The 24,656-nt window shown below is 39.3% G+C and overlaps 1 protein-coding gene across 3 annotated transcripts in view; it reads left to right on the top strand.

Annotated features, from left to right (window-relative positions):
- The window catches only part of LOC126278547 (intraflagellar transport protein 57 homolog), a 163,614-nt gene that overhangs the window by 23,582 nt on the left and 115,376 nt on the right, over positions 1–24,656 (top strand). For all 3 annotated transcript variants that reach the window (XM_049978729.1, XM_049978727.1, XM_049978728.1), the window contains exon 2: positions 4,768–4,946. In XM_049978729.1, the coding sequence (XP_049834686.1) occupies positions 4,780–4,946 (167 nt within the window). In that variant the 5' untranslated portion in view covers positions 4,768–4,779. The remainder of the gene's footprint in view (positions 1–4,767; positions 4,947–24,656) is intronic.

The following is a 24,656-nucleotide window of genomic DNA, read 5'->3' as shown; positions in this document are numbered from 1 at the left end:
TTCATGTCCTTTGACTCTTGTAATTGCAGTTTAGCTTGTGCAAGTTGCAGACAACCATTCTTTCCTTTTTATTGTGTCCCTGCCACCTTCAGAGTTTTAAAGGGTGTACTCCAGTCAACATTGCCAATTCTTTTTATAAATCTAGAAACACTATAAATATTTGTTTGCCTCTATGCAAAAATTCTAATATTTTTCTTTTTTACTGCCAAATTCTAGTCACCTGTCACAACTGAATTTTTGTCTCCTTTAACTGTCTGTATAACTTCTTTATCTCATCACGATATTTTTTCAAGCATATATTTCTGTCTCCATGCGTGTTTGGTTCACATCTCTCTTGGCGACGATAATGCATTCGCTACACTGTTCGTGGTAGCTCAAACTTGTTTCTATTTTGTTAGCCATCATTAGGCCTACTCCTGTATTACCCATATTAGATTTTGTATTTATAATTCTGTACTCATGTTACCAGAAGTCCTGTTCTTCCTGCTTCTTCAACTCCACTTTTTCCCACTATGTCTGTCTTAAATCTATCCATTTCTCTTTTTTAAATTCTCTAACTTTTCCTACCCTATAAAGGGATCCAACATTCCATGCTCCAGTCTATAGAATGCCAGTTTTGTTTTTGTCCTGAGTAGTACCCACTTGGAGATATGAATGGGGGATTATTGTACCTCTGAAATAGTTTATAAAAGAGGATTCCATCGTAAGTCATACAATAAAGCTGCATACCCTTGTAAAAAAGAATAATGACTATAGTTTCTCATTACTTTCAACTATTTGCAGTACCACCATAACAAGGCCATGTTGACTGAAGTTACTAGACCAAATCAGACATTCATTTAGACTGTTGCCACTGCAGCTGCTGAAAAGGCTGTTGCTCATCTTGAGGAACTATGAGTAAGTCTGGCCCCTCTATGGATATCCCTATGTTATGTATCATTGAGGTATGTGACCATCCCACTTCAGCAAGGTTTGTAATTCATGGGGGGGTTGTCTTCCAAATCAATACCCATATTTTCATCTGTAACATTACGAGACTGGTCCTCCCTCCCCTCATTGTACTCTTTCTACCTATCTGCTCCCTCCTTGGTATTCAAAAGTAGAACTTCTTGCTTTTAATGTTCTTTTTGGTTTATCTGCATTTTTCCTGCAGTCATTTTACTTTAGCTTCCTTGCACTTCCAATGTAATTCATATATAGGTGACTTATATTACAGTACTCCCTTCTCACTATGAAATTTTTTGCATTTCTTTTTTTCTTTGACCAATTGAAGTATGTCTTTTGTTGCCCACAGGTTCTTCAGATACTGTCTGATTTCTGTGATCACTTTTTTAGGGGTATTCATTCTTTCTCAACTGACCTACCTCTTGTTGTATCCACTTTCACATTATTTACAGCCCCAGGGAACATCAAACATTCATCATCCTTCCTCTGCATTTCAGTATTTCGTCTCATTGCACACTGGTACTTCCTGATAGTTACCTTAAAATCCAACTTGCATGTCATCATTACTAAATTACAAAAATAAAATATTTATTTATATATCAGGTTCCATGCAACCATGGTAACTAAGGCTGACTAGAAACCAAGGCTGAATGCTGATTAGAAAATTTCAAAACTTCAACACTTCTGATACCAATTTTTTAATATACTTTAACAAATAAATAATCTACTCACTAAGTGGAAGCAGGAGAAAACATACATAAAGCATATAGAAATACACAAACTTTCAGAGCTAGTGGCTCCTTGTTCTGGCAGAAGGGTTGAAGGGAAAGGAAGAGTGATGAAAGAAAAAGACTAGAAAGGTTTAGGAAAGGGGAGAGTTATGGAAAAGTCATGCAGAACCCCATGTCAGGGATGCAAATCAAATCATCATTTTTACTTGTCCATACAAACACCTCCTGCTGGTCTATCCATGTCAGTATTTCGCTTAACGCTGTGTGGAGTGAAATATTGCCATCGATAGGCTAGCAGGGGCTATCTGAATTGACAAGCAACAAAATTATTCGACTTGCATCTTACTGCACTGATGATAGACATACAGTGGTTGAAAGTGAGACCTATCATAAATAGAGTATTAGAGACTGCTTGCTATACATTTTCACAACCTTCAATAAACACAGTTGCTCTCAATGTAGACAAGTGTAATGTGATGCGAATACATAGAAAGATAGGTCCCTTATCATTTAGCTACAAAATAGCAGGTCAGCAACTGGAACCAGTTAATTCCATAAATTATCTGGGAGTACGCATTAGCAGTGATTTAAAATGGAATGATCATATAAAGTTGATCGTGGGTAAAGCAGATGCCAGACTGAGATTCATTGGAAGAATCCTAAGGAAATGCAATCCGACAACAAAGGAAGTAGCTTACAGTACGCTTGTTCGCCCACTGCTTGAATACTGCTCAGCAGTGTGGGATTCGCACCAGATAGGGTTGATAGAAGAGATAGAGAAGATCCAACGGAGAGCAGCGCGCTTCGTTACAGGATCATTTAGTAATCGCGAAAGCGTTACGGAGATGATAGATAAACTCCAGTGGAAGACTCTGCAGGAGAGACCCTCAGTAGCCCGGTTCGGGCTTTTGTTAAAGTTTCGAGAACATACCTTCACCGAAGAGTCAAGCAGTATATTGCTCCCTCCTACGTATATCTCGTGAAGAGACCATGAGGATAAAATCAGAGAGATTAGAGCCCACACAGAAGCATACCGACAATCCTTCTTTCCACATACAATACGAGACTGGAATAGAAGGGAGAACCGATAAAGGTTCTCAGGGTACCCTCCGCCACACACCATCAGGTGGGTTGCGGAGTATGGATGTAGATGTAGATGTAGAAATGTTGTCATTCTTAAAGCCAGTAGTGGAAAAGAAGAGAATAACTTCATTATTGACTCTGAAAGGAATTAATTCTGTAGCCGTATTAACTCTTTGTTAAACAACACCCAGCACTCAAATAATATTAGCAGTCTGGCTGAAAATAGCTTTTAAAAAAGGAAAGAATTGTGGTAGGTACGCTATATTGAGCCTCTTACTTCAGAGATGAAAATAATCTGTTCACATAATGAATATATAATGATAATAAAATCTTCTGTTATACAAAACGGTACAAAGATTTAAAAGAGTATAATGTGTGTTAGCAGTTGAAAAGAAAATTATGAAAAAATGTTCAATGGTCCACCCCTGTAGCTCAGTGTTCCACCTGTCTAGCTGCTATGCAGAGGATATGGATTTGATTCCCTGTGCAGCAGGCGAGTTTTGCTCAGTGGGACAACTGGAATGGGGTGCACTCAGTCACATGAGGCCAATAGAGAGGCTACTTGAGTGAGAAGTAAAAGCTCCAAGGTCAGGAAAGCCGACAATAGCCAGGACTGTAGTGTACTGACACTACAACCTTTGATACCACATCAAGTGCCACCGGTGGCAGAGGATGACCCTGTGCTAAGTTTATCCCAGTTGTCCCATCTGGGTCAGAATGTGAAGCTTTGCTTGTTGCTACATTCATTTGAGTGTAATAATGAGCAAATTTCCCTCCTATTACTAAATTTGTACTGCATTACTGTCTTCCTGAGTTGATCAGCGACTGACTTTCGAACATATATTGATACCGAAACCAAATTAACAGTACATGTTAACCATTAATGGTTAATATCGACAATTGCAGATACGTGGTGAGAACAGGATGATGTGCTGTTAGACTTGGCATTGGAAGGCTGTGCTTAGGGGGGAAAAGGAAGAGGAGACAAGCAGATAAGGGGCAGGTACTATGCAGGTGTGTTAGGGTAATAGAAGGCATGTGTGAGGCTGCACTGGAAGCAGTGCTGGGGATAGAGGCAGACGGAGGAGGAGGACTAGCAGAGATTGAGGCCAGGGGGTTGCAACAGTGAAGTATATGTTGGAGGAAGAGTTCCAACCTGCATTATTCAGAAAAAGGTAGTGTTGGTGGGAAGAAGCCAGATGGCACAGGGTGTGACGCAGTCGTGGAAGTCAGGTACACAGTGTTTTGTCTACATGCTCAGCAACTGGGTGGTCTAACTGACCCTGGACACTGGTTGGCCGCGGCCATTCATGCCCACGGACAGCTTATAGTTATCGTGTCCTTTAAGAATTGTGCACAGTGATTGTCCCTGGACACTTGTTGGCAGTGGCCATTCGTGCACATGGAGAGCTTATAGTTGTCATGTCCTTTTAGGATGCCACAAAATGATTGTAGGTAAGTTGGTAAACTACATGGCTGCCTTCATAGGCAACCCTGCCTTTGATGGGGTAGGTAATGTCTGTGACAGAACTGGAGTAAGTGGTAGTGGGATGGTTTGGTGCCACCTACTCCAGTTCTGTCAACCTTTCAATGTCTGCTCTTTATGTAAGTAGCAGCCTGTCCTGATTTGTATTGTTGATATTCAAAAATGGTTCAAATGTCTCTGAGCACTATGGGACTTAACATCTATGGCCATCAGTCCCCTAGAACTTAGAACTACTTAAACCTAATTAACCTAAGGACATCACACAACACCCAGCCATCACGAGGCAGAGAAAATCCCTGACCCCGCCGGGAATCGAACCCGGGAACCCGGGCGGGGGAAGCGAGAACGCTACCGCACGACCATGAGATGCGGGCGTTGATATTCCATCCCAGATTTTCCATTGTTTAATGTTTGATGTCAGTATTTCTTGTAATCATGAACATACCATACTCCTTTTTATGGGTCTCACAAGAATAAGTAGAACTTTGTTCTGTGTTCATGTAGAGTCATTTTGTTTTGCAGGTACACCAAAATATGGAGGATGATGATGAGCATGTGCTGCGTACTCCAGAGAAACAAGATGTGGGGCCAGGTCTTGCATTCATGCCATTTATTGTCATGGAAGATCTTCACGACAAACTGAAGCTACTCAACTATGATACTGAATTTATCCAGACACTAAAGATGAAGCCTCTGAGCAGGTATTAAGTTTTGCAAATAGTTAATATTGTTCTTGTCAATATAGTCATTGGTTTTAACCGTCAAGAAATACACAAGACATATATAGTGTAAGTACTTTTAAGAAATTTTCTGTATATTCACTTCATAGTTTACATTTTTGCTCTTCTTGTAATATTTTTTCCGAATTGGTTAGTGATATCCATGTAGAAAACAGATTGTTAGCTCAGTTTTGTTGCAGAGGAGTTTAATCATAAAAATAAAATGGAAACTTCTTATTGTGCTAGAGTGCCTTCTTTGTCATTGGCTTGTTTAAATATGAAAAAATCTTTTGTGTGTTGGAATTGAGTTTCACTTGATCATTGATCCCTCTGTGCTCAATCAGAGTGCAGTTTCCACCCCCCACCCCTACTGACTGGTCTGACATGACCCACCACAAATTCCCCCCATGTGCCAACCTCTTCATCTCATAGCAGCATTTGCAATCTACACTTTCAGTTATTTGTTGTTTGTATTCCAGTCTGTGTCTTCATCTACAATTTTTACCCTCTACAGCACCCTCTACTACTGTTGAAGTTGTTACCTGATCTCTGAACATATGTCCTACCATCCTGCCCTTTTTTCCTGCCTGTGTATTCCATATGCTGGGTTCTTCACTGATTCTGTGGAGAACTTCCTTGGTCTAACTAATATTCAATGTTCTTCTGTAGCAGCACATCTTAGATGCTTCAGTTCTCAGCTGTTCCTGTTTTCCCACAGCCCGTTATTCATTACCAAACAGCACTGCCCTCCAATTATACATTCTCAGAGGTTTCTTCCTAAAATTAAGGCCCATGTTTAATACTATTAGACTTCTTTTGGCTATGAATGCCCTCTTTGCCTGGGCTACTCTGATTTTTATGTCCTCTTTGTTTTGTCATTTATAAGTTATTTTGCTTCCAAGGTAACAGAATTCTTTAACTCCATGAACTCAATCATCTCCAATTTTCATGTTAAGTTTCTTACTATTCTCATTTCTGCTACTTCTCATAACTTTTTTTTTTTTCTTCAGATTGCTCAGCCTGTATTCTGTGTTTATTAGACTGTTCAGTTCATTCAACAGATCTTGTGATTTTTCTTCACCTTCACTGAGAATACCAGTGTTATCACCTGGAATTTAAATCCCCACTCTTGAACTTTCGTTGTTGACAGGACGACCTGTCTGGTGCCTAAAGCTAAACTGATTGTCATTAGATGATGATCATATGATAAGAGAGCACATTTTTCTTGATTTTAGGAAAGCTTTCACAGTTGCTGCATAAAGTTACAAGATGCTCTAACTGACTTTTTGTGATTAGTCTTAATGAATTTCTTTAACTAAAATTTGATCAAGGTTTTTGGAAACAAGAGCTATTGTTGTTGTTGTTGTTGTTGTTGTTGTTGTTGTCTTCAGTCCTGAGACTGGTTTGATGCAGCTCTCCATGCTACTCTATCATGTGCAAGCTTCTTCATCTCCGAGTACCTACTGCAACCTACATCCTTCTGAATCTGCTTAGGGTATTCATCTCTTGGTCTCCCTCTACGATTTTCACCCTCCACGGTGCCCTCCAATGCTAAATTTGTGATCCCTTGAGGCCTCAAAACATGTCCTACCAACTGATCCCTTCTTCTAGTCAAGTTGTGCCACAAACTTCTCTTCTCCCCAATCCTATTCAATACCTCCTCAATAGTTACGTGATCTATCCTCCTTATCGTCAGCATTCTTCTGTAACACCACATTTCGAAAGCTTCTATTCTCTTCTTGTCCAAACTAGTTATCGTCCATGTTTCACTTCCACACATGGCTACACTCCATACAAATACTTTCAGAAACGACTTCCTGACACTTAAATCTATACTCGATGTTAAGAAATTTCTCTTCTACAGAAACGCTTTCCTTGCTATTGCCAGTCTACCTTTTATATCCTCTCTACTTGGACCATCATCAGTTATTTTGCTCCCCAAATAGCAAAACTCCTTTACTGCTTTAATTGTCTCATTTTCTAATCAAATTCCCTCAGCATCACCCGATTTAATTTGACTACATTCCATTATCCTCATTTTGCTTTTGTTGATGTTCATCTTATACCCTCCTTTCAAGACACTGTCCATTCCGTTCAACTGCTCTTCCAAGTCCTTTGCCGTCTCTGACAGAATTACAATGTCATAGGCGAACCTCAAAGTTTTTACTTCTTCTCCTTGAATTTTAATACCTACTCCAAATTTTTCTTTTGTTTCCTTTACTGCTTGCTCAATATACAGATTGAATAACATCGGGGAGAGGCTACAACCCTGTCTCACTCCCTTCCCAACCACTGCTTCCCTTTCATATCCCTCGACTCTTACAACTGCCATCTGGTTTCTGTACAAATTGTAATAGCCTTTCGCTCCCTGTATTTTACCCCTGCCATGTTTTGAATTTGAAAGAGAGTATTCCAGTCAACATTGTCAAAAGCTTTCTCTAAGTCTAAAGCTAGAAACGTAGGTTTGCCTTTCCTTAATCTTTCTTCTAAGATAAGTCGTAAGGTCAGTATTGCCTCACGTGTTCCAACATTTCTACAGAATCCAAACTGATCCTCCCCGAGGTCCCCTTCTTCCAGTTTTTCCTTTCGTCTGTAAAGAATTCGCGTTAGTATTTTGCAGCTGTGACTTATTAAACTGATAGTTTGGTAATTTTCACATCTGTCAGCACCTGCTTTCTTTGGGATTGGAATTATTATATTCTTCTTGAAGTCTGAGGGTATTTCGCCTGTCTCATACATCTTGCTCACCAGCTGGTAGAGTTTTGTCATGACTGGCTCTCCCAAGGCCATCAGTAGTTCTAATGGAATGTTGTCTACTCCAGGGGCCTTGTTTCGACTCAGGCCTTTCAATGCTCTGTCAAACTCTTCACGCAGTATCGTATCTCCCATTTCGTCTTCATCTACATCCTCTTCCATTTCCATAATATTGTCCTCAAGTACATCGTCCTTGTATAAAACTTCTATATACTCCTTCCACCTTTCTGCCTTCCCTTCTTTGCTTAGAACTGGGTTGCCATCTGAGCTCTTGATATTCATACACGTAATTCTCTTCCCTCCAAAGGTATCTTTCTACATCCTTACATTTGTCCTCTAGCCATCCCTGCTTAGCCATTTTGCACTTCCTGTCGATCTCATTTTTGAGACGTCTGTATTCCTTTTTGCCTGCTTCATTTACTGCATTTTTATATTTTCTCCTTTCATCAATTAAATTCAATATTTCTTCTGTTACCCAAGGATTTCTAGCAGTCCTCGTCTTTTTACCTACTTTATCCTCTGCTGCCTTCACTACTTCAGCCCTCAGAGCTACCCATTCTTCTTGTACTGTGTTTCTTTTCCCAATTCCTGTCAATTGTACCCTTATGCTCTCCTTGAAACTCTGTACAACCTCTGGTTCTTTCAGCTTATCCAGATCCCATGTCCTTAAATTCCCACCTTTTTGCAGTTTCTTCAGTTTTAACTTACAGGTCATAACCAATAGATTGTAGTCAGAGTCCACATCTGCCCCTGGAAATGTCCTACAATTTAAAACCTGATTCCTAAATCTCTGTCTTACCATTATATAATCTATCTGATACCTTTTAGTATCTCCAGGATTCTTCCATGTATACAACCTTCTTTTATGATTCTTGAACCAAGTGTTAGCTATGATTAAGTTATGCTCTGTGCAAAATTCTACCAGACGGCTTCCTCTTTCATTTCTTAGCCCCAATCCATAATCACCTACTATGTTTCCTTCTCTCCCTTTTCCTACTGACGAATTCCAGTCACCCATGACTATTAAATTCTTGTCTCCCTTCACTACTTGCATAATTTCTTTTATCTCATCATACATTTCTTCAATTTCTTCGTCATCTGCAGAGCTAGTTGGCATATAAACTTGTACTACTGTAGTAGGTGTGGGCTTCGTATCTATCTTGGCCACAATAATGCGTTCACTTTGCTGTTTGTAGTAGCTTACCCGCATTCCTATTTTCCTATTCATTCTTAAACATACTCCTGCATTACCCCTATTTGATTTTATGTGTATAATCCTGTAGTCACCTGACCAGAGGTCTTGTTCCTGCTGCCTCCGAACTTCACTAATTCCCACTATATCTAACTTTAACCTATCCATTTCCCTTTTTAAATTTTCTAACCTACCTGCCCGATTAAGGGATCTGACATTCCACGCTCCGATCCGTAGAACATCAGTTTTCTTTCTCCTGATAATGAGCTATTAGGCAACCAAATATACATGTTCTGATCCAATGTTGCAGCTAATGTTAATTAAATGAAAATCATTAACTGTGACTCTTAAGAGAACTTTAACAGACCAGGACACTGACATTCCATATAAAGAATATAATCCTAACAGAAAATTATCTTGATACATAATCATTTAAAACAAATACATATAATTTTTAAATTGTGGGTCACCAATGATGTGTGTGATATTGTCTATGCCTTAAGAAACATGATGATACTAATACGAGCAGTGTGTGATAGGTAACACAGGTTGAAAGGGTAAAAAGAACATGTAACACAAAGATTGCTTTCTATAGGAAAATCTCAGAAGTTGTTCAGTTTACTAAGAGAACAAAAGACCAGAAATATCAGTTCACAATTTGTGTCAGTTTTTTGCAATCAGCAGTGAACTGTCTTTGTGTTTTTCAATAATCTGTGCCTATTAATCAGGACATCATTCATTATAGGGAAAACAGGTATCAGAAATATGAGGATTTAACTTTAGTTAAATTTGATATGCTAGTGTTCTAACCTACACCTGGCTGGGTGTACAATAGCCAATTATGAGGTGACCAATACATGTTGCACGAAGAAAATATTGACTCCCAAGTAGATCATGATACAATGAACATTCCACAGTGAATTACAAGAAGAAATACTCTCACCCAGTAACTATCTGTATTTCTTGGTTTCCTTTTGTGAGTTACAGGAAGAAATAACACTTGGCACATAAATGTCTATTAATCCACAAGTCCAGGCTGGTGTCAGAGTCGACACGGAACAGCTACCATGAGCTCAGCGTCTGCTTCAACAGGTGAGCCGCTGAGCACAGCTGGCATAGAACCCAGAGCGGCCGCTGGTCGCAGCAACTGTAAAGCCCAGAACTTATGAAAATTCTGCCTGCTGGTTGTTGAACGGAATCTTAAATAGGCGGGTGGAAAGCTTTCCATGTGAGCATGTGGCCTGATTGTAGTGTACGAGGCACCGTATGCTATCAGTAACACTGGCACATCATGTGGTAGCTGCCAGAGACACCAGGGACAGCAAGCCAGCATATTTTGGTCCTTGTCTGATAAGTTTACATACACATGAAGCATGTCCCGGCCAGTACTGGTTTGCAGGCATGTTGGCTGGTGCTGGCAGATTACTGGAGCTTGACAACCAGCTTGATGTGTGTATACGTGTTTTTGCTAAAGGGGTTAGCAAATGGCTGTAGACATGGCAACTAACATGCAGATCTCTTCCACGGGCTGTGTAGTGAAAGAATTAAATATTACTGTTCATACTGAACACTAATGGGTCTATTCTGGATTAATGAGAATAGTAAGTAGTGTGGCGGTACTGAGTGATCAGGATGAGGAGCATTGTTCCAACAATAGGAAGCAACCATGTCCGAGTTTAGCATTTGTTTTAGGATCTACTGTCACCTTTCTACCACTGAAGGAGGATGAGTGTAGAAGTGGTATTCCTGGAGGCTATGTGGCTTCACAATGGCAGATCTGATTTAAGTGGATTGAGAGTAGTAAAGAAAGATCGTAGATGTTGTATGTGTGTATAGTGTCTTCTGAGACATTATGTGATGGTTACTGAAACCACGAAGTAACAGTAAACCTGATTACATAATGAAAAGTGATTCCAGTGGCTGCAATAATCATGCTTTTAGTTTATACAGCCCAGCAGACAGTTTCTGTTTCTGTGAAGACTATAACATATCTTACATCAGTGAGCGTCTACATGGAGTCAGCAGCTGAACACAATTGTGAATAATTTGATATCTTCATGGAACTGAGTGAGGGTTGATAGTATGTTTCACCAACTACAGTACATTTACCTTTTATATGAAAAATGGAGTAACTTCTTCCATGTTGCAGGGGTCCTACAGCTGTCACTGCATCCTCCATCTCTGTCGCCAAATGTCTCGATCTCACCATTCTTCATCATCCTCTTCCATTCCTCTTCTCACCGTTCCTTCTTGGATACCACTTACCCACACTTTCCATGGTCTTCCTCTTCTTCTTTTTTCAGGTGATTGCCATGAAAGTACTCTCTTGGTCCATCTGTCTTCTTCCATTCTTTTGATGTGTGCAAACCATCCTAGCAGTCTTTCTTCTGTTTTATTCATAATACTGTAATGAATCTATGCCTTTCTCTTACTTCCTCATTTCTTATGTGGTCAAGTCGGGAAATTCTACAGGAACTTCTGAAGTGGTCCATTTCTAAAGCCCCAAGTGTTTTTCTATTTCTTTCTGTGAACTTGCAACACTCACTTCAATAGCTTGTTATTGGTTCAATGGTGGATTTGTATAAATGAATTTTAACCTTTAAACTCATTTTTGAGGACCTAAAGTACTGTGTTTGTTTTGGATAACTACCCTTCCCTGCCTGATCTGTTGTTCGTTATCTCTGTCATATCTTCCATCATGCAATAAGATACTACCCAGGTAATTAAACTTTTTACACAGTTTGATAATATGTCTATCAATGTCCAGGTTACTTCCCTCCTCTCCACGACATAGACATTCCATCTTCTCAAAATTAATTTTCTAACTCAACTTTTTGTACTCTTCCAACAACTTCATAAGCATGTTAGATCAGGGTGTACACGGCCCGGAGGATCCAGGAAAAAACCGGAAATTTTTTCATCCGGGAAAAACCCGGGAATTTTTTAGAATTCCGGGATTTTTCATTGTTTTAGATTTCAGTTAAATTTTTGTATGTTTGACATGTAAGGTCCGATACGCTGACAAAGAACTTTAGCCTACTACTGCTGAATAATACTGCAGCAATGAAACATAAATAAGAGAATAACACCAAAATAAAAGTTTAGTTGCGTAGAAATGCACACACCAGTTTGCTGACACTGAAAAGTGTCAAAGGCTTTAGGTCGAAGATTATGCAGTACATCCATAACAACTTACGTGCATTTGACGTGCTTGCGTCGCAATTGTTTACATTTGTAACAGATCACTGGAAAATATTACTAATAGTGGCTTGAGAAGCGTTACTTTCAAAGTAAATTTCCACGCAAAATGATGTATGTTACGTGTGAGAATGTGCAATGAATTTCTTAAAACCCAGGGTTATTTCTTAAATCGCAGAGCATTATAACTCTCATTCAAAACGTAACACTTGAGGATCAGCCATTTGAAAAATTTCGGGCCCAGAAGATAAGTCATTTATGCCACTGATTATAAAATCTATGGCAAAAAGTATAATTGACCTTCAAAAAAAGTGAATAATGTGTTACTGAGCCATGTCACAAGTCTCTTCATGCCAGAGCACTTCGACTTTTCTATAGTATAGAAAAGACGAAGTGTTCTGGCATGCAGAGCAATACCAGTTCACTTCTTTTCTACTTTTTTTGCTAGTGAATTGTATCTTCGTCTCCGAACAGCTCTAACGTTTGCTACCACTTCTTTCTAACTAATCCTATAATTGGACAACAGAAGGCAGCACCAGTCAAGCCACAGGTAGCGGGACATCACTACCTTGCTCTCGTATGTAATTAGTCCAGTTTTAGAGCAAAAATCTGTGTCAAGCTTTCAGTAAGGACAAGTATGTCTTTTACCTCTTCGATTCCTCAATTTTTCTGATTTTATTATTTTTTATTTAAAGACAACAGCTTGCGGTTTAATCGTTGTTAAAGACCTTTAATTACAGTCTTCCATTTTAGAATAATAAGAGATTTTTTCCGTAAAATATTTTGTGCATTTTTTCAGTCCATTCTTTTCGGATTTTTGTGTTGCTAAATTTTAGCTCTGGTCTTTATTTTAATACTTAATTTCTTAAATTAGGTTTATTTTTCAAATATTTTTTAATCACTAAAGTTATTGTTTGAAATGTATATTTAAACATCTGTGGGAGTTAGCAGTTTAAAATAAATAATGCTATCATATTCATTTTAAAAACATTTTATTGAAGAAACATTTTAATTATTATTAGACAATACAACAAATAATTTAGAAGGAAGTAACATGTTTAACAACAAATACTGTCATTTAGGAATTGACCTTGGAGAATAACTCACTTGGAGCTGTGTGCGAGAGCATTGATTCGTTCTGTAATAGATTCTCGCTCTATATGAGCGTTTTGAATGGTCCCCTCAAGTTTTGCCTTCTTCTCTTTAAGCTGCCTTATTTGTGCGTCATCAATCTTCCTTTTAGTCAGATGATCCTTTTTCCTGGATGACTCGTTTCGATTTTTGATGTCTTCAGCATATCGATCTCGTGAGTTTCTTACAGAGTGTATAAGGGACTTTGTTATAGGCACTCCTTGGACTCTGCCGTATGTCTTGATGGCGTCGTACACCAGTCTTTTGCCAACTACAGATTGTCCCCTCATATTCTCGAAGAGGCACTCTTTGTTCACCGAGAATACTTGCTCAGCAGCTGGTTAACCATGTGATAAAGTGAGCGCGATTTCGATTGCCTTCTGCAGCTCGTGGCATGTTGCATTGTGGTTGTTGAGGCATTTCATCCAGAACTCATCCAGCCATTGCTCCTTTTTGTTGAATGTTTCGAATTTTGTTTTGCAGTTCTTCTTTACGACAGAAGCGCATTGCGCTTCTGCTTTATCGGTACATACACCGTCCATTCAATTGCTCTCCACCAAAATCTGTAGAAAGGAATGAAATCGTTTGGGACCAGCCTCCCTACACACTATTGTGGGATCAAAGCAGCTTACAGCTTTTGTCAACCTAAAGTGTAAGAGAGATTTCTCCATCAACTTTGACACGAGATTGATCATTCCTCTTCTGCTCCAGAACTTAGCGATTTCAAGGGCTGTGAGAGACCTGCACTTTCTGAATTCATTCTTGACAGTGAACCCAATCTTGATGTGGTTCACACCCAAAAGATTGGATTCTTTGTCCAAATTAACTGACGGCGAGATCTTTGTCAGCTGGACAAATCGTGTCATTGTTGTCTCCATTATCTCTGTCAAAGCAGAGTGGAGGAATGATGCTAGTGGCCAATTGGATTGGAAATCCTTTAGGAAAGGTGTCAAGTCTCCAGCAAGACTCTGAAAAAGGCAATTTTCGGACCAAGTAGCTTGGCCTTGAGGTGATCCTCCACTACTCTGTATCTAGCACATTTTGGTTTGTTTTTTCTTTCAGTTTTCCAACAAATATTCGCAGAAATGGAAGCATTACTAGAGCTCGCTCAGCAACTTCCACATTCTCCAGCCATCGGATCACGCAACACTTTAAGGGAAACAGTTTCGATTCCGTTGTCGAAATATACAGAGCTCTTCTGGCAGGGACATCCTTAAAAAGATTGTACAAAGCATGTAAAACCTGAATTATCATCCACTCTGTTTCCTGAATTGCGGACTTGAAGGCGCCATGAACAACGTGAAGTCCCCTTAAGATCATGAAGTTGACGTTAGGGCCGTCCGTTTTCTCATTGCTTTGCCGGGAATTTTTTTCTTGAAGGACTCGAGTAGCTTAGCTGGCGTCGAACTGCCTAGAAAAGCCGATACGTAGTAACAGGTGCACACTGGTTTCCCCCCCCCCCCCCCTCCCCAGATAATGCACTAACCGCCCCCTTCCCCCCCTCATGAACCGTGGACCTTGCCATTGGTGGGGAGGCTTGCGTGCCTCAGTGATACAGATAGCCGTACCATAGGAGCAACCACAACGGAGGGGTATCTGTTGAAAGGCCAGACAAATGTGTGGTTCCTGAAGAGGGGCAGCAGCCTTTTCAGTAGTTGCAGGGGCAACAGTCTGAATGATTGACTAATCTGGCCTTGTAACACTAACCAAAACGGCCTTGCTGCGCTGGTACTGCGAACAGCTGAAAGTAAGGGGAAACTACAGCCGTAATTTTTTCCGAGGGCATTCAGCTTTACTGTATGGTTAAATGATGATGGCGTCCTCTTGGGTAACATATTCCCGAGGTAAAATAGTCCCCCATTCGGATCTCCGGGCGGGGACTACTCAAGAGGATGTCGTTATCAGGAGAAAGAAAACTGGCGTTCTACGGATCGGAGCGTGGAATGTCAGATCCCTTAATCGGGCAGGTAGGTTAGAAAATTTAAAAAGGGAAATGGATTGGTTAAAGTTAGATATAGGGAGAATTAGTGAAGTTCGGTGGCAGGAGGAACAAGACTTCTAGTCAGGTGACTACAGGGTTATAAACACAAACTCAAATAGGGGTAATGCAGGAGTAGGTTTAAGAATGAACAGGAAAATAGGAATGCGGGTAAACTACTTCAAACAGCATAGTGAACGCATTATTGTGGCCAAGATAGATACGAAGCCCACGCCTACCACAGTAGTACAAGTTTATATACCAACTAGCTCTGCAGATGACGAAGAAACTGAAGAAATGTATGATACCTATCAGAACTCCGGAGATGGGAACTTGCCCTTCAGTATATCCTCTCTTCCTGTTATCCACCAGGCCTCAACCTCTGCTAATTTCAAGTTGCCGCCGCTCATACCTCACCTGTCATTCAACAACATCTTTGCCTCTGTACTTCCGCTTCGACTGACATCTCTGCCCAAACTCTTTGCCTTTACAAATGTCTGCTTGTGTCTGTATATGTGCGGATGGATATGTGTGTGTGTGTGTGCAAGTGTATACCTGACCTTTTTTCCCCCTAAGGTAAGTCTTTCTGCTCCCGGGATTGGAATGACTCCTTACCCTCTCCCTTAAAACCCACATCCTTTCGCCTTTCCCTCTCCTTCCCTCTTTCCTGATGAAGCAACCATGGGTTGCGAAAGCTTGAATTTTGTGTGTGTGTGTGTGTTTGTATTTATTTGTGTGTCTATCAACATACCAACGCTTTCGTTTGGTAAGTTACATCATCTTTGTTTTCCCACATGGAATGTTGCCGTCTATTATATTCATGAAATAAAAGAAATTATTCAGATAGTGAAGGGAGACGAAAATTTAATAGTCATGGGTGACGAATTCGGCAGTAGGAAAAGGGAGAGAAAGAAACGTAGTAGGTGAATATGGATTGGGGATAAGAAATGAAAGAGGAAGCCGCCTGGTAGAATTTTGCACAGAGCACAACTTAATCAAAGAATCATAAAAGAAGGTTGTGTTCATGGAAGAAGCCTGGAGCTACTGGCAGGTTTCAGATAGATTATATAATGGTAAGATAGAGATTTAGGAACCAGGTTTTAAATTGTAATATGTTTCCAGGGGCAGATGTGGACTCTGACCACAATCTGTTGGTTATGAACTGTAGATTAAAATTGAAGAAACTGAAAAAATGTGGGAATTTAAGGAGATGGGACCTGGATAAACTTACGAAACCATATGTTGTACAGAGTTTCAGGGAGAGCATAAGGGAACAATTGACAGGAATGCGGGAAAGAAATAGTAGAAGAAGAATGGGTAACTTCTTTGAGGGATGAAATAGTGAAGGCAGCAGAGGATCAAGTAGGTAAAAAGGCGAGGGCTGTTAGAAATCCTTGGGTAACAGAAGAGATAATAAATTTAATTGATAAAAGGCAAAAATATAAAAACACAATAAATGAAGCAGGCAAAAAGGAATACAAACGTTTCAAAAATGAGATCGACCGGAAGTGCAAAATGGCTAAGCAGGGATGGCTAGAGGACAAATGTAAGGGTGTAGAGGCTTATCTCACTAGGGTTAAGATAGATACTGCCTACAGGAAAATTAAAGAGACCTTTGGAGAAAGGAGAGCCACTTGTATGAATATCAAGAGCTCAGATGGAAACCCAGTTCTAAGCAAAGACGGGAAAGCAGAATGGTGGAAGGAGTATATAGTGTTTCTATACAAGGGCAATGTACTTGAGGACAATATTATGGAAATGGAAGAGGATGTAGATGAAGATGAAATGGGAGGTACGATACTGCGTGAAGAGTTTGACAGAGCACTGAAGGACCTAAGTCGAAACAAGGCCCCGGGAGTAGACAACATTCCATTAGAACTACTGATAGCCTTGGGAGAGCCATCCTTGACAAAACTCTACCATCTGGTGAGCAAGACGTATGAGACAGGCGAAATACCCTCAGACTTCAAGAAGAATATAATAATTCCAATCCCACAGAAAGCAGGTGTTGACAGATGTGAAAATTACTGAACTATCAGTTTAATAAGTCACAGCTGCAAAATACTAACGCGAATTCTTTACAAACGAATGGAGAAACTAGTAGAAATCAACCTCGGGGAAGATCAGTTTGGATTCTGTAGAAATATCGGAACACGTGAGGCAATACTGACCCTACAACTTATCTTAGTAGCTAGATTAAGGAAAGGCAAACCTATATTTTTAGCATTTGCAGACTTAGAGAAAGCTGTTGCCAATGTTGACTGGAATACTCTCTTTCAAATTCTGAAGGTGGCATCGGTAAAACACCAGGAGTGAAAGGCTATTTATAACCTGTACAGAAACCAGATGACCGTTACAAGAGTCGAGGGACATGAAAGGGAAGTAGTGGTTGGGAAGGGAATGAGACAGGGTTGTAGCCTCTCCCCAATGTTATTCAATCTGTATATTGAGCAAGCAATGAAGGAAACAAAAGAAAAATTTGGAGTAGGTATTAAAATCCATGGAGAAGAAATAAAAACTTTGAGGTTCGCCGATGACATTGTAATTCTGTCAGAGACAGCAAAGGACTTGGAAGAGCAGTTAAGCAGAATTGATAGTGTCTTGAAAGGAGGATATAAGATGAACATCAACAAAAGCAAAACGAGGATAATGGAATGTAGTCGCATTAAGTCAGGTGATGCTGAGGGAATTTGATTAGAAAATGAGACAATTAAAGCAGTAAAGGAGTTTTGCTATTTGGGGAGCAAAATAACTGATGATGGTCCAAGTAGAGAGGATATAAAAGGTAGACTGGCAATAGCAAGGAAAGCGTTTCTGTAGAAGAGAAATTTCTTAACATCGAGTATAGATTTAAGTGTCAGGAAGTCGTTTCTGAAAGTATTTGTATGGAGTGTAGCCATGTGTGGAAGTGAAACATGGACGATAAATAGTTTGGACAAGAAGAGAATAGAAGCTTTCGAAATGTAGTGCTACAGAGAATGCTGAAGATTAGATGGGTAGATCAAAAACTAATGAGGCAATATTGAATAGGATTGGGGAGAAGAGAAGTTTGTGGCACAACTTGACTTGAAGAAGGGATAGGTTGGTTGGACATGTTCTGATGCATCGAGGGATCACCAATTTAGTATTGGAGGGCAGCGTGGAGGGTAAAAACCGTAGAGGGAGACCAAGAGATGAATACACTAAACAGATTCAGAAGGATGTAAGTTGCAGTAGGTACTGGGTGATGAAGAAGCTTGCACAGGACAGAGTAACATGGAGAGCTGCATCAAACCAGTCTCAGGACTGAAGACAACAACAACAACAACAACGACAACAACACACTAAAATGTCCATCTGGATTCTTTTGCACACCTTGTTCAAGGATTCGTCGAAACAAATAACAATCCTTGATGCGTTTACGAGGTCAGATTTAATTTCAGACTAAAAGACGGGAGCTAGTCCATATTGCACAATATAACTGATTTTGTCCTTTTTTAAACGCATGCTCTTGGTCACTTTACTGTCGGGGAACATTACCGGGAAAAGCAACACGTCGTTCGCAGAACTACGCAGTGACTTGTGTGAAACGATGCACTCCAAACACCACAGTATTTCCACCTTTGTTACTTTGTCCTTGATTGCCATCCGATCAATTCCTCTCAGTATATCCCCAGGTTTTGACATTGCAGTGACATCCTTCTGCGGAGGCGCAACAATTCCAGCGGCCTATACCACTGTTGTTGACCCAGCTGAATCCGCAAATGTGGTAGTAGAAATAGAATCTGTCTGCTGGGTTGAAGTGGTCTCTGTCGGTCGGGTGTAGACGTACAAACTTGCTGTGCTTCTCATGGCAGCTGCTTTCGCGACGTGCTTCTTGGATTTTGTCATGTGAATTGTAAGAGCCGATCTTCCCATAGTACGGATGTTAATGATGGTCCCTGGACATAATCCACATTTAGCACTATAAAGGTCTGTAGGTACTTTCACCAACCAGTCCTTGAATGCTGGATCTGAAAACCAGCGATCTTGAAAACCAATCGATATGGCGCAGTTGCAGTGATTGTTGGTGGGCAACTTTTATTGGAGAAAGAGGAACGATGGATGTAAATAAGGCTGCGCCTGGTTATTATGCATAATGAAATATGACACAGTGAGTGTTACCTACCTTGTCAGTTTATAAAACTTTGCCCCGTATGTGTGCTGAACTGAATTCAACAGGTGAGCCGAGCACACTGACTACTGACAGACTGTGTGATTTGAAAATCGAGCAAGGCACGTTTGACAACACTGTCTCTGCCAAGCAACAGTCGGCATTAATTATGATATTATTAGTAGCGCTGCATTTGCTGACCCTTTAAGAAACTATGAATGACAAGACTTATCAACCAGTCTTACTCCAGTAATCTATTGCAAGTTTCTAGCTAATTTTACATGTACAGTACAGCACCTCAATTATAAAGACGAAAGATAATAAGGTCACCACGCTCATTGACCAAAGTTGTGAAGGCTTCGCAACCTTTTCGTTCTAGCTTATTCCTTACCACGACACCTCTCTCTCTCTCTCTCTCTCTCTCTCTCTCTCTCTCTCTCTTTCTTTCTGTCTCTCTCTCTATCGGCTGCTATTGGTTGCTTGCTCTCGTCTCCCATCCATGATTTCCAAGTTATGAAGCCTGCCGGTTACGAACGACTTGGCCTCCCAGTTATTTTATAGCTGAGGCACTCTACTATATGTAAAATTTCTGTAGTGCTTTAGGACTTGGTAGACCTTCTGTTGTACATATACCAATTTTAATTTAAAGTCTAGATTCTGTAGGAGCGTACATGTTGATTTACTTCTAGAGGAATGATTTACCTGCTTAATTTTAAAATATGGTTTTACTTGACATCTAGTACATTGTTAATGTTGCTTTTTATGTATCCCTCCGTACCTAGAAATGTAATAAACCCTGTTCAGCTGTTATTGTTGTCTTCACGTTATGTTTTCTTGCTGTTCTTTGATCTAATTGCAAGCCCCGTCTCCATATTTTTCTGCTAATCAAGTCCGCAGTAAAGGAAACACTCTGGATGATAATTCAGTTTGTACATGCCTTGTAAAACCTATTTAAGAGTTTTCATTCCAGGCTAGCTCTGTATATTTGGACCATTGAATCGGAACGTTTGCCCTTGAAGATTTACATCATTCGATGGCTGGAGAACTTAGATGTTGCAGAGTGCACTCTAGTAACTATTTCTGTATTTTTGAATGTTTGTTACAAAGATAGAGCACAAAAACAACCCGAAACATGCTAGCTACACAGTAGTCTATGATCATTTGAAGAACATGCTACTCGGCTAAATAAACTCGTATTTGTAGACTCTTGCTCCAGACTTTTCTTCTTTAATTATTGACCAACTTACGTAATGTTTTTGTTTACTACTTATTTGCCAGTTAGTATTTTCCTATAATACTGTCTCGATGTGTTTTTTTACATATACCAAGTTGTACTTTTTGGCATTGAATGTATAAATGGCAGTTGTTTTATTTGTATTTAATCACGGTAACAGCGGCTGTATTATTATAGCGTTTCATGGTATTGGGATTTTGAGCAGGCATGTAATGATGTTAGCTGCTGAAAGTGATGGCTCATCTTTCGTGTGATCGATTGCTGGCTTGGTCATCTCACCTCGCCTCCTCAGCTCACAATGATGTCTCTTCCCACTTCATCCAGTCACTGGATCGCTTTGCATTAACCAGCTGACGCTGTGGTGACTCCTATTCTGTCCCATCCTTCATTGTCACTCCAGTCCCAGTCAGGCAGAATGCAGATTGATCTCAAAGATCCCTAGAGCTTGTGAGTGCTCGCAGCCTTACGTCAATGGGTGTTTAAATGTTGTACAGAATATTCAGAGTTTCAAATAAAAACAGTGTAAAAGTTGATGCATCACTCTTCGAGAAAACATGACACCGACTACAGCTAAGTATAAACTTCACCTTGTAAATGTTCCCCTAAATCGCTGCAGCTATGATCACGAAATAAAAACTAAATAAATTTTGTTATTGGAAAACAACGTATGGAAAATTTTAGGGGTTTTATACTTCCGAGCTCTTTAGGAAACGAAATCCAGCAAAAAACAACGCGTTTTGGAAAGATCTTTGATTCGCATCGGCATTTGGACTGCATGTTTGCGTAATTCGAAAGTATATGTATGAAATACATCAAATACAGCAGTTAAGTTTCCGAAGTATTTTTAGGTTCCTGCTATTACGAACCCGCTCTACTGTTCAGGAAAAGTTATCTCCATAAGGACACCGTTACTGTGTGGCTAATTGCTGTACAGTACTTTAGTAGAGCTGGCCATGATGTCTCCTTTGTTGATGCTGCTGAGTCTGCATTGTCCATGTGGCTTCTCGTTGTCTAAGCGATGATTCCTTTGCTGCTCTGGGTCCAAGAAAAAGGTACGGGTTTTTTAATTATTACTGGACTATCGAAAAATGACGCAGTATTCCACGGTTTCTTTATATAAAAAACACATTTTTTGCCAAAACTATATACACAACTACACTCAACTGCGGCCAACACTCAAGGTGGCCGAAAACCCATTGTAGACCAAAGATCACGGTCAAAAGCGACAAAGAACATACAATTCCAATATCGATTATTGATCGCAACACCTGACTTAGTATTATCTTAAGCAAAAGCTTTTTTAACATGACTTTAGTGTATAATAAAATAAAATGATGTCTATTTGTCAGTTCCATTACAATAGCCCCCCAAGAATTTTGTAAGTATGAAAATGCGAACAAAATTCTGATATCAGAATAATGAAACTGCCAAGAACATGATTTTAAATAAATTACAATTTTTAATAGGACTGTTTCCTTTGAAGTATGCTAACACTGAAATTGTTACACTAAGTAAAGGAACACATATAATTTTTAACCTTAGAGTAAATTAAATACAAAAGAAGATTCACAATTTTCACTTAGAAGAGTCCATAATGTTGTAGCACTTCACATGAAACCATTGAAAGTCTGTCCCACATTGTCCATCTGCACATAGGTGACTTCCGTTAAAGGTCTGATTTCTGCTTGTCCTGCAGTGCGTCTTTCCAAAGCTTAGCTGTTTGTATTGCTTCATTGACTATAATGCCATGTTATCTAAAAAATCACATACAGAGATCACCTTTTGGTTACATAATGTTTATATGTAAGTACATGGTTAGGATACATAGTTAACCTTCTGGTAATGTTTATCTAGTGGGAGAAGTTTACAGAATCTGTCTGAGTAATACTACAAAGTTATGAACTGGTCCAAAACAGATCCTTTAAATACTAATAAATTCAATAAACATGCAATACAAATGCATCAACATATTGGGTGTAAAATGTCGTATCACAGACTATAACACATACTTCAAGGATAACAAAATTAGATTGTTTTCAAAAGTAAAGTTACAGGCAGTTTGTTACAAGGGTTCATATTCACAGTAAAAGTGCAAAGGTAGAATTATGGCTGAAAGTTTTGGAATGGTATGTATCTATCAAAATTTAAAAATATTATTGCCTATGCTTTTGCAGTGGTTGAGAAAGAAATGTACAGTAATTCAGGTGGTTTACTAAAAATGATTTTCTGCTAGTAGAGTTGGACATCTCAAGCACTTAAGTGTGTAGTAATTAGGACTCTGCCTTTAAGATTAAAAAAATTAAACTTATTTGTTGCAAGACCGATTTAGTGCTGATTAGTGGCTTGCGTTATAAATGATGTCTCAACAAGTGTGGTGTGAGAAAGTTATTACACAAATTATCAAATATCAATCAAATTGCATAAACATACAGAAATGTCAAGAACATGGCAAGTGTATTACACAGAAAATCCATTGAAAACACTTCATACAATGAATACATATTAAACAAATAATAAACATTTTAAAGGGCGCAAAACTGTAACAAAATCAGACAATTTTTTATATACAAAATTTCCAGTCAAAAACTTTTGTTGAGTCACCTTTTCACTTTCTCAGGCTAGTCTTATCCCTTTTGTTTATACAATTTCAACGAGACAATATTCCTTAGTCCGAGAACTTTCCTGGATTTAGGATACACCAACCGGTATGCATTCGGGTGTAGATGCTCTACAATCTTGAATGGACCCATGTATATATCAAAGAATTTCTTTATTTCAGAAGTTAGAATTTTTGATTTTACTAAAACATAATCTCCATCTTTAAACTTGGTTGCTTTGATCTTGCCATCATGTCGCCTTTTTCTCATTTCCCCATTTTATCATGGTTTCTTTGACTATGGCTTCATGTTCACACATAGTCATCATTGTGCATGGTGGAAATTCTACAAGTTCATTGATAATGTTGTCTGGTTTCAGATGAAACAATTTCATGAGGTGAAAATCCTGTGGAAGTGTGCTGCAAGCTATTCATAACATCTTCAAAGTCTCGTACATGGTCATACCATGTAGGATGTTTATGACTGCAATATGTACGACATAAACGACCAATCTCGCGCATATACCTCTCAGCTGGGTTTGACGACAGATTATATACAGATATTTGAACATGTTTGATTTTTGATTTATCAACAAAGGCTTTCCAAACTTTTGACAAAAACTGAGAACCGTTATCTGACAAGATTGCTTTTGGTTTCCCAACATTTAAGAAATAGTCTTTTTCAACTTTTGTGACTATCTCTTTACCTGTGGCTTTTCTGACAGGATACAACTTGATTAGTTTAGAAAATACATCCACCGTGACAAAAATGTAGCAGTGGCCACTGCTTCTCCTTGGAAGAGGCCCATAGAAATCAACAGCGAATAAATCTAGAGGTTGTGCAGGAATAATGTTTTGCATTTCACCTTGACATTTTCTGTTTTTTTGACTCGTTGTCACTTATCACAATTTGACAATTTTTTTCTAACTTTCTTGGCCATATTGTAGAAGTATATGTTTTCTTGTAATTTCTGCGTACACTTCTGTATGCTACAATGACCATAGCTCTCATGAGAATACCTAATTAACCTCTCAGCTTCCTCCTCAGGCCAGCATAGTTTCCAATTGTCCGAGTCTTCGTCAGTTCTCCTAAACAGAGTACCTTTAAACACCTTATAGTACTTGTCTAATTTTTCATAGTTCTTTTTCCCTAAACAGCTCTTTACTAATTTCCAATTTGCATCACGATTCTGACTCCTCCTGGTTTTATCACACAATGATCTAACAACTTTTTCATCTGTGACCCCTTTAATATACCTCATTTTAAACTGTGTTTCTTCATTCTGATCAAAAATTTCTGTTTCCTCTCCTACTGGTAGCCTTTATAGAGCATCCGCAACTATGTTGTCAGTGCCTTTAATATACTTAATTTCAAAGTTGAATTGTTGTAAATACAATGCCCATCTTGTAAGCCTATCATGATAGAGCTTGCATTCCTGTATATAGCTTAAGGCTTTATGATCAGAGTACACTATTA

Source organism: Schistocerca gregaria, chromosome 6 (genome assembly GCF_023897955.1).
Source record: "Schistocerca gregaria isolate iqSchGreg1 chromosome 6, iqSchGreg1.2, whole genome shotgun sequence".
Taxonomy (NCBI): domain Eukaryota; kingdom Metazoa; phylum Arthropoda; class Insecta; order Orthoptera; family Acrididae; genus Schistocerca; species Schistocerca gregaria.
The sequence above is the reverse complement of the archived record's forward strand: the minus strand, read 5'-3'. Positions and strand labels throughout refer to the sequence as shown.